Genomic DNA, 12,142 nt, shown 5'->3' with positions numbered 1-12,142 from the left:
TCTTTCTTTCTCTTGTAACCATTTCTGACTTTAATGCCTTATACATGTACTCATTTAAAATCTCTCTCTTTGTAGTTAAATAAACTGTTTTATTCTTTAATTAAAACTAATCCAGTGCTGTGTTTAAACTGAATTGTTTGGTAACTCCAATTAAAGTAGCATACTGTTGCATATTGACCCTATACAGGGGCAATGGACCCCTATGATGGGGTGTCCACACCACACTGGCCAGTAAGGGGTTAATAGAGCCTTAGGGAGGTTGTGCAAAAAGCAGCCAATAGGAGAGGGGCTGTGAAGAGCAACCAATCAGGGCCTAGCAGGCTCATATAAAAAGACGCACAGGACAGAGCAGGATGAATAGCTGCCTGGATCTTGGGGAGGGAGGACTGTCTGGAGCAGGCTGCAACCCAGTAGCACCTTGGACAGAGCACTGCAGGCAGGAACCTGGGGAAAAGAGAAAGGGGTCACCCGACAAGGGGAAACCAAGGCTGGGGGAAAACCAGTGTCTACTGGAGTATTGCTGGCAGGCTGCAGCTCTACACAGACATTCAGGGTGTGACCTACATGCTGTTTGTGAGCAGTCAAGGTTCCAGTAAGGCCACTGCATCAGCCAGTGACCCACTGGCCAAGTGCCGTCGGGGAGAGTGGTGCTGAAGTCCGGTAGCATATATAGTCTGGGTACCAGTGGTGAGCCTTGAGTTACATGTTGGGTTCCCCTTTGGACTTAGAAGAGGAGTCCTCTCTTGGGGACCACAACAGAGCGGTACCCAATTCTGCCACCATGCAGTGCTGGGGGTCTGAGGACGGGTGGAAGACTGGAGATAGGCGGCACACTGAGATCAGGACTGGCTTGCTTCTAGACCAGGGGTCGGCAACCGGTGGCTCGCGGCTCGCCAGGGTAAGCACCCTGGCGAGCCGGCCCGGTTTGTTTATCTGCCGCGTCGGCAAGTTCGGCCGATCGCGGCTCCCACTGGCCGCGGTTCGCGGTCCCAGGCCAATGCGGGAGGCAGGAAGCCGCGGCCAGAACATCCCTCGGCTCGCACTGCTTCCTGCCTCCCGCATTGGCCTGGGACCGCGAACCGCGGCCAGTGGGAGCCGCGATCGGCCGAACTTGCCGACGCGGCAGATAAACAAATTGGGCCGGCCTGCCAGGGTGCTTACCCTGGCGAGCCGCGAGCCACCGGTTGCCGACCCCTGTTCTAGACAGTGCTGGAGGGGTCTGGTGCTGGAAAGGAGCCCAACACCCCTTGTTCTTTCCTGCTTCTGGACACTGGAGCTGGAGGGTGTCCCATTAGAGTTCTGGAAGACTGGGAAAGAGAGTTGGTCTCTTGCCACTTGGAAACCCCCTGGGGTCAACATAAGTCAGACTGCTGGTTCCATGGTGGCTTCCATGTGTCAGCAGAGGTCCTGCATCAGACTCAACACTCTAAGCGGAGTCAACAATGCTATCATGGGCCCAGGAGTGGAAGAGTGGCCCAGGTCTCTCTGTGCTGCCTTTCCCCTGCTTGTCTTTCTTCTGCACTAGCAAGACCCCTCTGTTAGTGCGCTGCTTTTTGTGTTTCTTCCTCGGCATCGGGGACGGTGAATGGTGCCGGGAAGAGCTCATTCCTGGAGCGGCACTTCACACCGACGCTGAAGTGCTCAACACCAAATGACTCAGCTCTGAGGCTGGTCTGAGGGTGGCTTCCATAAGGATAGCCTAATGTCTCTGTCTTTTTTAGTATGGGGTCTGAAGTCATGACAGATCTGGCACTTGTCCTTCATTTGAGTTTCTCCCAAGCACTTCAAGCAGCTGGAGTGTGGGTCACTCACAGGCATAGGTTTGCCAAAGGAGGCACAAGGTTTGAAACCTGGGGACCAGGACATGCCTGTCCCCTGGGGTGAAGGAGTCCCTGAACGACAGGAACTATTTACATTGTGTACAGTAATACTAATTACAAAAACTATATACACTAAAGTATAACTAAGAACAAAGAGTTAGAATGCAAAAACCATATGTGTAGTTTGACTGCTATATGGGGGGGGGCAAAGCGCAGGTGCGCATGCATGCACAGCTATGCATTGCTGAAGCCAGTTCCCTTAGCTCACTGGCTTGCCTCCCACCTGGAGTGGTACCTGGGCTGCCAGTGATGGTGGGGGACGGGATGAGACAGGACGGCTTAATGGGGAAGCCCAGCTGCTGCTGTGGTGACCTGAGCACAGGAGCTGCAGTCACCCTGGCACCAGCTGCTACAGCAATGTGGCTGCTCTGGTGCCTCCCAGTGCTACCGCAGCCACCTCCCTGCTGGGGCTACTGCCACCAAGGGGATGCCACATGCTGGGTTCCTGTTTCCCCTCATCATTCCCATATCTCCTTCTCTTCCCCATCCCATCCCCCTCCCTATCCCTCTCACCATTGTCTTCGCTCCCTTCCCCCCAGTCCTTTCTCTTCCGCCTTGCCTACCCCCTGCCCCACCCTTGGGCACTGACCATTGTACAGGAAATGGGCAGGCATTAGGACCCAGGAGGCGATGGCCTGTTGCTGAGGTAGCAGCTCTATCCTGGCTCCCCAGCCCAGCCCAGGCAGGCTACTGTGCTTGGCCTGCCAGGGGAGGGAGGTGCAGTGTGGGAAGAACAGAGCCTCTCCCCACCCCCACCCCACAGGCCGAGCAAAGCTAGCTGTGCAGGGCAGCTCGGCGCTTGCAGAAATTGGGGGTGGAGGGAGTGGCACTCTGGTTTGAGGGGAGGAGCAGTGTCCCACCTCCATCCCATCTAACTATACCTATACCAAAAACAACTGGAAAGAAACCCTTGCTAAAGCAAGAAGGGTTGTAATAGCAACTGTCATGCCAGTAAGAAGGAACTGAGAGGGTGCGTGACTGGCGGCTCATCTTATACCAGTGCATGAGTGCGCGGCTCCAGATGGCACTAAAGCCGGCTCGACGGATACTGCTGAGGGAAAAAATCTTTGGCAATGGTGCATGTGGCGCACACATATCTAACATGGAATGGACATGAAGAAGCACTTGAAGAAGAAAGTTTTCTCAGCCCCAGGGGAAATAGCTTTTTTTTATAGAACAAAAAAAATTCAGTTAACATGAGTTATGTTTTAAACACTTGATATGTGAGTTTTTACCCTCCAGTAATCTCTTCTGTACCTCATTTTTTGAGGTTCTATCAATTTGCCTCACATCTGTTTTCCAGCCAGTCCCAGATTGATGATTTTTCCTGTCGTATTTTAGGTTTTCTTCACTTGCAATAGTAACCAATGGCCACATGCTAATATGCTTCTAAATCTTACTTCTCAGAGTTATTTTGCTGCTGTTTTTTGTTAAGCATACAGGTTCAGCTACATGTACATATTACTGTCAACATTCCCATACTTGCAGTGAAAAACAGTAAAAGCCAGTATGATACAGCTGAAACAAGAAGCAAGAGTTCTGCATGATCTTTCTGAATTTCTTCAGTTAATATCAGGTTACTATAATGTGGGCTGAATTAATGCTTATTAATAATCAAATGCTACAGCCTTTATGGAATATAAATATTTTACTTTATAAGCTACACAATTCCAGCATACACTGAATTTTCAAGAATACATGCACTCATTTTTATTTAATGTTGACCCTTAATTCATTGGAGTCTGTAAAAGGTTCTCAATAAATACATTACACTAAAAAAAGGGGAGGGGGGAGGGGACACACCAGGTCATGAGTATGAATAGGATACAAAATATCAGAGAATAAAAGATAATTGGAAGAGTTTTACTGTGATGCATGGAATTTATTCTACACCAGATATGTCAAAACACTTGATAATGATGATGGTGATGAAGAAATGTGTTCAGTTCAGTTCCATACCTTTGCATTCTCATTGTCTACACAGGAACAAAGTTACATATTTTGAGACTTTAATTTAAAGGGAGCTTGTCTGTTCCATTTGACACTGAAATTTATATGTAAGATGAAAGAGTACTGATAAGGCAGAATCTGAGAAAGAATCAACTTAGGTGTAACTTAACTAGAAAGGACCAGTTTTTAGAAACTACATTTGTTTATATAAATGAGCTGATGTGCATTTCAGGCAGCCTTGAATTTAATTCTGTTAGCTTTTTGTAAATGAAAATGAAGTATAGCGGGTAAGTAACAGACATGTCTGATTTCAGATTAATAATGAGATGGATAGGAGAAGAAATTCTGTCAAACTCTTTCAAATAGAGATATTCTACTTGTCAGACGGCTGCATATATGAAGAACTAGTTGAATGCTAGTGGGGCGGGGAGCTAGTATTAGGCCAATAAAAAAACTCTCTCTATTTGGTCAGGGAAGCAAATCATCTCATCTTGGTATCTCAGAGCTTACCAGGAAGAAATAATAAAGCCTGTGACTGTGTTACCTGTTTCATGGAACCCTCACCTCCATGGTTAGGATCTGCACTAAGGAAAGGGTACCCAAAATAACGGAAGTGCCCATGGCCAGTGGAACCCCTGGTAGCGTTCCCCCAGTGGAATCATTCTTCTAGGAGGAAGGGAGCATTTGAGAATTTGAACCAGCTTGGAGCAGCAGGGTTGTGGCACGGCTGGTCCTGCCCTTCTTTTGACCAAGGGGATCAATCTGATTCAAATGAGGGTCCTAAGACCTATTCTGCAGGAAATCAAATGCTATTCCATCCCAACAAAATGTAGCAGGGAAATCTCCATGAACTTCTCAGAGATATGCCTCTCTGTTAGCCTCCTCCATTATGTTTTACTGTGAGAGGGTGCAATCCTGTCCAAAATAGAGAAATATTTTACACAGATTGCAATGGCTTAGATCAACTCATGAAGAGAGAGAGCATTCTGAAGAGAAAGAGAATAAGTTGTTTTCAAATACTTTGTGAGTTATTTTCAGTGCTTCACATACAGGTAGAAATCTCAATAGTTGATAAGATAAGGCAGAGAGACTGAAGACAGCAAACATACAATGCTATTAATACATGTTAAAGTAGTAAATATGGTATTTCAGTTAACTCCATAAATATGCTTATTTAAATGGTATATATTTAAGTATTTGCAAAACTGGTTATAACAGAATGTATTTATTAAAACAGTTACTTACATACTGTATATTGGGTCAGTCTGACTGTGATTCACTTACTCCTTGGAAAAGGAGATAAACAGAACACAACAATGCTAATAAAGGCAAAATGGTTAAACTAGTTTTTCTCCACTGATAAACCTTATTAATGGGACATTATTTCAGATATAGAACAATTGTGAGGTGTACAAACATGTTCTCTGTAAATGGGAAAAAGTTGACAGGAAAAGAATTTGCACTTGAAGTATGAGTAAGGCATTTAACTTAAAATACCGTTAGACCAATTCGTAACACTAATGACACTTAAAATATGGGACATGCCTCAGAAATAAAAAAATACATTTTTAACTTTTTTCTCAAAGTATTTAACATTTTTCCCTTTCCCCCCAAACAGGTGGCCCGTCTTCATAGTTGCAAACATGTAAACAGGACCAAATTGTAGGGCAAGATGCCAGGAAGTAGAGGATGGCAGCTCCAAAGATGATGATCAGCACAGTCAGAGATAATCAGTCCTCTGCTGTCCCCCTCTTCTAGGAGAAGAATTCAGATCTTGGAGAGGCTAGAGAAAGGAGGATTGCTGCTGGAGAGTATCCCTATAGCTGGAGCTCTCCATTGGTTTAGTGGGAAAGAGAGAGAGAAGGAAATGGAAGCTGCTGAGTAGGGAAGCCACTAAGCAGGAGTCACTGAACAGGGGCTAGGTGGGAACAGAAAAGCCAAGGAGCCAGAAGAGAATGTGGGGAAAGGAAGCTGAGTAAAGTCAGGAAAGGGAAAGAGCTCAGCATGGTAGCCTGAGACATGGTAGTCTGGCTGCTGGGGGAGGGTGGAAGAGAGTTGGATCAATCTTAACTATGTTATGGGAAGGGCAAGATAGCACATTTGACAAATCACTCTAACGCTACTACATAGTAGTTATCACTGGGGAACTTCCAATCTTTCCCTCTAATGTATTAAATTTTTTTCATTAGTATGTAATTTTGGCTGGTAAAAGCCTGTTGAAATAGTTATAGATTTGCTGGTAATTATTGGTTACAAACAAAAACTTCATACCACTGCTGATATTTAATCCCAAACTGACAACTTTCCTTGGATAGCAGCTATGTTGGTGAGAAGTATGAGTTGTCAGATCTCAACTAGTAAGGGCTGAAAAGTATTCCCAGAAAGTGTCTTTATTTAATTATAGGTAGGATTGCCAACTTTCTAATAGCACAAAACCAAAACACCCTTGCCCCACCCTGCACCCTGTCCACTCCCTGCAGCCCTGCCCTGACCCTCCTCTGAGGTCCCACCCCTGCTCACTCCATCTCCCCTCCCTCCGTCGCTCGCTCTCCCCCACCCTCACTCACTATCACCAGACTGGGGCAAGGGGTTGGAGTGTGGGAGGGAGCTCTGGGCTGGGACAGGGGATTAGGGTACAGGAAGGGGTGAGAGCTCTGGCTGGAGGCTCTGGGGTGGGGCTGGGTTGAGGGTTTGGAGTGGATGAGGGGGATCCAGGCTGGGGCTGAGGGGTTTGGAGTGCAGGAGGGGGCTCATGGCTGGGGGTTGGAATATGGGAGGGGGTTCGGTGTGCGGACTCCAGCCAGGCAGCGCTTACCTCAGGCAGCGCCCAGAAGTGTCTGACTTGTCTAAGTGAAGAGGCCAGTGAGCTCTGGGTGCTGCTCATGCCTGCCGGTGCCACCCACACAGCTCTCATTGGCTGCGGTTCCGGCCAATGGGAGCTGTAGAGCTGGCGCTTGTGGCAGGGACAGCACACAGAGCCCCCATGGCAACCCCTGTGCATAGGAACCAGACATTCCAGCTGCTTCTGTGAGCCATGCAGAGCCAGGGCAGGCAGGGAGCCTGCCTTAGCACCGTTGTGCCGCCGACCAGACTTTTAGTGGTCCAGTCAGTGGTGCTGACCTGAGCTGTCAGCGTCCCTTTTTGACCAGGTGTTCAGGTAGAAACCGGACACCTGGCAACCCTAATTATACACTATGTCAAGAAAATCTAACATAGGGGTAGCCATGTAAAATAATATTTATTAGTAAACTTGTTTTAAAAATACACATCTTTTTATAAGTCAAAATAAATGACAGTTTAGTTATTGGGGTGGGGGGAGGAAGCAAAAAAATAGGAATAACCTTACAAGGCAATGCATAGCACTTCCTATTACAGGTTAAATATTTCACGACTTGGGAAACCCTAAGGTGTAAAAGCAAAGACCAACTTTGTTTTACCAGCTAATTTTAGATCAATTAGGTAACCACTGACCTGTACAGGAAGCAACTAGTTTTGGCCACTGCAGGTAAGTAATCACTGTACTTTGGAAACCAACAGCCATAAAAGGTACTGTAAGAATACATCATCCAGAACACTTGGGAAGCCTGTCGATTTACAAACTCTAGGCCACACAAGCATACAGTAAAAAAAGTTAATGAAACCCTTCCATGGCTATGCAGTATTGGACAGTGCTGGGAAACACATGTGAGCATTCTTCGCCCTGGCTTTAGTCCAGAACTCCTTCACTGACTTGTTATGTTGTAGTATTAACATGCATATTATTTAAATACCACTTTAAAACTGCAAATAGACCAGTGTTTCTTTTAAAAGAAAACATTACTATTTAAAACTATCTGTAACTGTGGAGTACTAAATAAAAAAGTATTGAAACTATAGTAAAAGCAGGGATGACTTTCAGTGAGAAGTGATATTTGAGCTCCAACATTTTCTCTCAGGCTGTTTGCCATCCCAAACAGTTTAGGAAAACTCACCCACTAGCTAGTCAATCAAATTGTAATGTGTCTGCTAAGCATCATGACTACTGTAGCGAGAGGACATTAGTGGCATTTATTCAGAAATAGCACAGATAGGCAAGTGAGGTCAAAAGTGCAATGAGAAGGCCTGGAAAAATTGAAGGAGATCCTGAAGAAATAGAAAACAAGGACCAAGAGTATATGTCAAGAAACCTTCTTAGGGTGCTCAGTTCTAGCACAGGGAACAGTAATCTATTTTTAAAATGGCATACACACACTTTTTATTTTATTACATTCCAATTAAGTTGAAATACTAAGTTCCAAATTGCTTCATAAGGCACCTAGAGAGGTTTTCAAAAATTCTGCAGATTGTAGAAGACCGTACACTTCTCTGGGGTCCCCCCTTCCCCATACCACATTATATTTAGATCTTTTCATCCAGGAGGATTCCAAAGCACTTTAACTGACTATTTAAGGCTCTACCACTCAACACTACAATGTAACTCTCTCTAGAGTGGAATGTGGCACTCATTTTGGGCCAGGTAAACAATACCACAGTTTTGAGGAGGAATGAAGAATAATATCACTAAAACTACTGAGAGAATGTAACCGCCATAATTTAAATATGACCAGGAAACCGGGGTACGTATCAGTATTCTTATAAATATACAATTTACCTTTTGAGAGCACAAGTATAAATGGGTTCAATTTGATACTGTATCTAATCTAAAAGGTAGGACCTACAACAGCTCATTGCTCAGAATACTTTCAGGATCACTGGGTCAGTAATAATTTTTGCAGTATCTGGGACTTTCCACCTGAGTACTAGTCAGGCTAAATCCTGTGTAACTAATGAGATTACAGTTGAAGGTGGTAGTATGATGGTTACTTATTCTATTATCTTAAAAAGACTATATAAAGACAAACTTTCAAAAAGAAACTAGCAAGAATTATAAATTTTTCCATAACTCACTTATGTTATTAGTAATGTTACTAAACTATTATTTTAATATATTACTCATTAGTAACATACAGATCTTAAAATATGGAACAAGATGAGTTCGTGAATAATATATCATCCTTCTCCACTTCTTGGGTAATAGTTCAAAAATGCATGAAGAGATTTTAAATAAGCTCAATCACTGGGAGCAAAACACCTTGGTGAAGAAAAGTGCATCTATTTATCAATTTTCTGTTGGCAGAGAGTCACAAGATACATATGGCATATGCTCTAGAAGTTCTCCAGTGCATCTCAAATCAATCTCCATCCAGAATCACTTCAATCGTCTTCCACAACAGAAGCTGTTCCAATAAAAGATATTGCATCATCACCTTGTCCCTTTCAATTATCTTAACATTTTATGCTGCTGCCCATCATTATAGTATTTAGAGACATACAGGGAACTGTTTATTTCCACTAAAGAAAGACACACGACTGAGCAGGGAGCTTTAATTACTGCTCACCTTTAGAAGGGGTACACTAGGTCAAAGACATTATTAATAGCAGGAGACCAGAGGGAAACTGAAGTTACCTGTGCTTTACAATTGTGTGGATAAATAGCTGACAGTAATACAAGCTTATTACTGCTTATCACCATGCTTACAAGCGTTGTAACAAAAATACTGAATTGCTTAAAGATAAAATTATTTTAAATATATTTTTATTTAATTAATAAATAAAAAAACAGCCTCCTGTGTCCAATCAGTTTTTAAATCTTGCTTTTGAACAACAAATAGGAAAAGAATCGAACATTAATAATTCAACCCCAAAATGGCAAAGACATTAAAAATCCCTATGTTTCAAAATAAAAAATATTAGAAGCATTCATAAAAAGCACTACTTTTGTCAGACAGACAGACATTTGACTATTTGACTAAGCACATCCGAAATTTCCATGTAGGAAGAACAATGCTTTGAAAGGCATTCTGCAAGCCAAACAACTAATTTGTTGACTCTTATCTTAATACATGGTACAATGATTATTAGGTACATAGTGTGTGATTTGTTAGTCTTATGCAGATGTAAAAAATAAGAACCACCAATACATTGGTAACCACTTAAAAAAAAAAAAAAAAAAGAAGCCAAACACGTACCCATGCTATGCACTTGTCAAAATGCAAATCCCACCTTAGAAAAATGAGGTAGAACTGAGCAGCATAAATGTTCTAACACTGGTTTAGTAAACAAGCAGCTGTCAACTTCCAATAACCTATTATTCACACCTCTTTAATCACTGCCACAAAGTCGATTATAAATAGCCTCATACATCTTTAAATAAGGTCATTCTGAAATGAAACAACAAAGAAGGTAGTAAATATTCCAGTACATAAGCAATTCAAATTCTACAGCATAACAGAACAGCATTTCTCAAATGTTCGGTTAAAAGAAAGCCAACAAATTCTTTTATTAACTGGTGCAAACAATAGCAAGTATGTACTCTATGTCAGATCAATAAAACAGTCAAATTATGCTACAGTTTTTAGACAGCAGCAAAGAGTCTTGTGGCACCTTATAGACTAACAGACGTTTTGGAGCATGAGCTTTTGTGGGTGAATACCCACTTCGTCGGATACATGCATCCAACAAGGGCACACATGTTGACTCATATCCAGGTTCTCGTCCACTGTAACCCTTAAATCCTTTTCTGCAGAACTGCTGCCTAGCCATTTGGTCCCTAGTTTGTAGCAGTGCATGGGATTCTTCCGTCCTAAGTGCAGGACTCTGCACTTGTCCTTGTTGAACCTCATCAGATTTCTTTTGGCCCAACCTTCTAATTTGTCTAAGTCCCTCTGTATCCTATTCCTTCCCTCCAGCGTATTTACCACTCCTCCCAGTTTAGTGTCATCTGCAAACTTGCTGAGGGTGCAGTCCACGACATCCTCCAGGTCATTAATGAAGATATTGAACAAAACTGGCCCTAAGATCGTCCCTGGGGGCACTCCGCTTGATACTGGCTGCCAACTAGACATAGAACCATTGATCACTACCCGTTGAGCCCAATGATCTTGCCAGCTTTCTATCCACCTTATAGTCCATTCATCCAGCCCATACTACTTTAACTTGCCAGCAAGAATACTGTGGGAGACTGTATAAAAAGCTTTGCTAAAGTCAAGGAATATCACATCCACTGCTTTCCTCTCATCCACAAAGCCAGTTATCTCATCATAGAAGACCAATAGGTTTGTCAGGCATGACTTTCCTTGGTGAATCCATGCTGACTGTTCCTGATCACTTTCCTTTCCTCTAAGTGCACCAGAATAGATTCCTTGAGGAACTGCTCCATGATTTTTCCAGGGACTGAGGTGAGGCTGATTGGCCTGTAGTTCCCCGGATCCTCCTCCTTCCTTTTTTTAAAGATGGGTACTACATTAGCCTTTTTCCAGTCATCTGGGACCTCCCCCGTTTGCCATGAATTTTCAGAGATAATGGCCAATGGCTCTGCAATCATATCTACTAACTCCTTTAGCACCCTTGGATGCAGCGCATCCAGCCCCATGGACTTGGGCTCGTCTAGCTTTTCGAAATAGTTCCGAACCACTTCTTTCTCCACAGAGGGCTGGTCACCTCCTCCCCATGCTATGCCACCCAGTGCAGTAGTCTGGGAGCTGTCCTTGTTCATTAAAACAGAGGCAAAAAAAGCACTGAGTACATTAGCTTTTTCCACATCCTCTGTCACTAGGTTGCCTCCCTCATTCAGTAAGGGGTCCTCCACACTTTCCTTGACCACTTTCTTGTTGCTAACATACCTGAAGAAACCCTTCTTGTTACTCTTGGCCTTCCTGATTTCACTCCTGCATGCCTGAGCAATATTTTTATACTCCTTCCTGGTCATATGTCCAATCTTCCACTTCCTGTAAGCTTTTTTTTTGTGTTTAAGATCAGCAAGGATTTCACTGTTGAGCCAAGCTGGTCTCTTGCCATATTTACTATTCTTTCTGCACATTGGGATGGTTTGTTCCTGCAACCTCAATAAGGATTCTTTAAAATACAGCCAGCTCTCTTGGACTCCTTTCCCCCTCATGTTATTCTCCAAGGGGATTCTGCCCATCACTGTGATCTCCTTCACAAGGAGACAGGATAATTGGCAAGGTTGTTAGCATTCAAAGATGTTTTTCTAAGTGAGCGACTAAAATGTCAGGCAGTTTGCCCTTCCAAAAGAAAACATTAATAATTCTCATCAATAATGTGCTCTGGTGTCTCGCTAATAGCTTTAGTAAGCAATGAAGGGCATTAACACATTCCATGGGTTGTTAGGTACAACTTTTCAAGAAAACCTAAAATTTCAATGTATGAAACTGGCTGAAATGCCCTCCCCTCTACGCACACCCAGTACCGACTGTGTTTAGGTCCCTTTCTGG

The 12,142-nt window shown here is 43.6% G+C and overlaps 1 protein-coding gene across 2 annotated transcripts in view; it reads right to left on the bottom strand.

The window, feature by feature from the left end:
• The window catches only part of ZEB1 (zinc finger E-box binding homeobox 1), a 228,261-nt gene that overhangs the window by 77,827 nt on the left and 138,292 nt on the right, over positions 1-12,142 (bottom strand). Inside the window, exon 1 of one of the 2 annotated variants that reach the window (XM_045003642.1) lies at positions 9,878-9,951. The exons of the other annotated variant lie outside the window; for it this stretch is intronic. Within the exon in view, the coding sequence (XP_044859577.1) occupies positions 9,878-9,881 (4 nt within the window). The 5' untranslated portion in view covers positions 9,882-9,951. Of the gene's footprint in view, positions 1-9,877; positions 9,952-12,142 lie in introns of those variants that run through there. 2 annotated transcript variants of the gene reach the window in all.

Source organism: Mauremys mutica, chromosome 2 (genome assembly GCF_020497125.1).
Source record: "Mauremys mutica isolate MM-2020 ecotype Southern chromosome 2, ASM2049712v1, whole genome shotgun sequence".
NCBI lineage: Eukaryota > Metazoa > Chordata > Testudines > Geoemydidae > Mauremys > Mauremys mutica.
The sequence above is the reverse complement of the archived record's forward strand: the minus strand, read 5'-3'. Positions and strand labels throughout refer to the sequence as shown.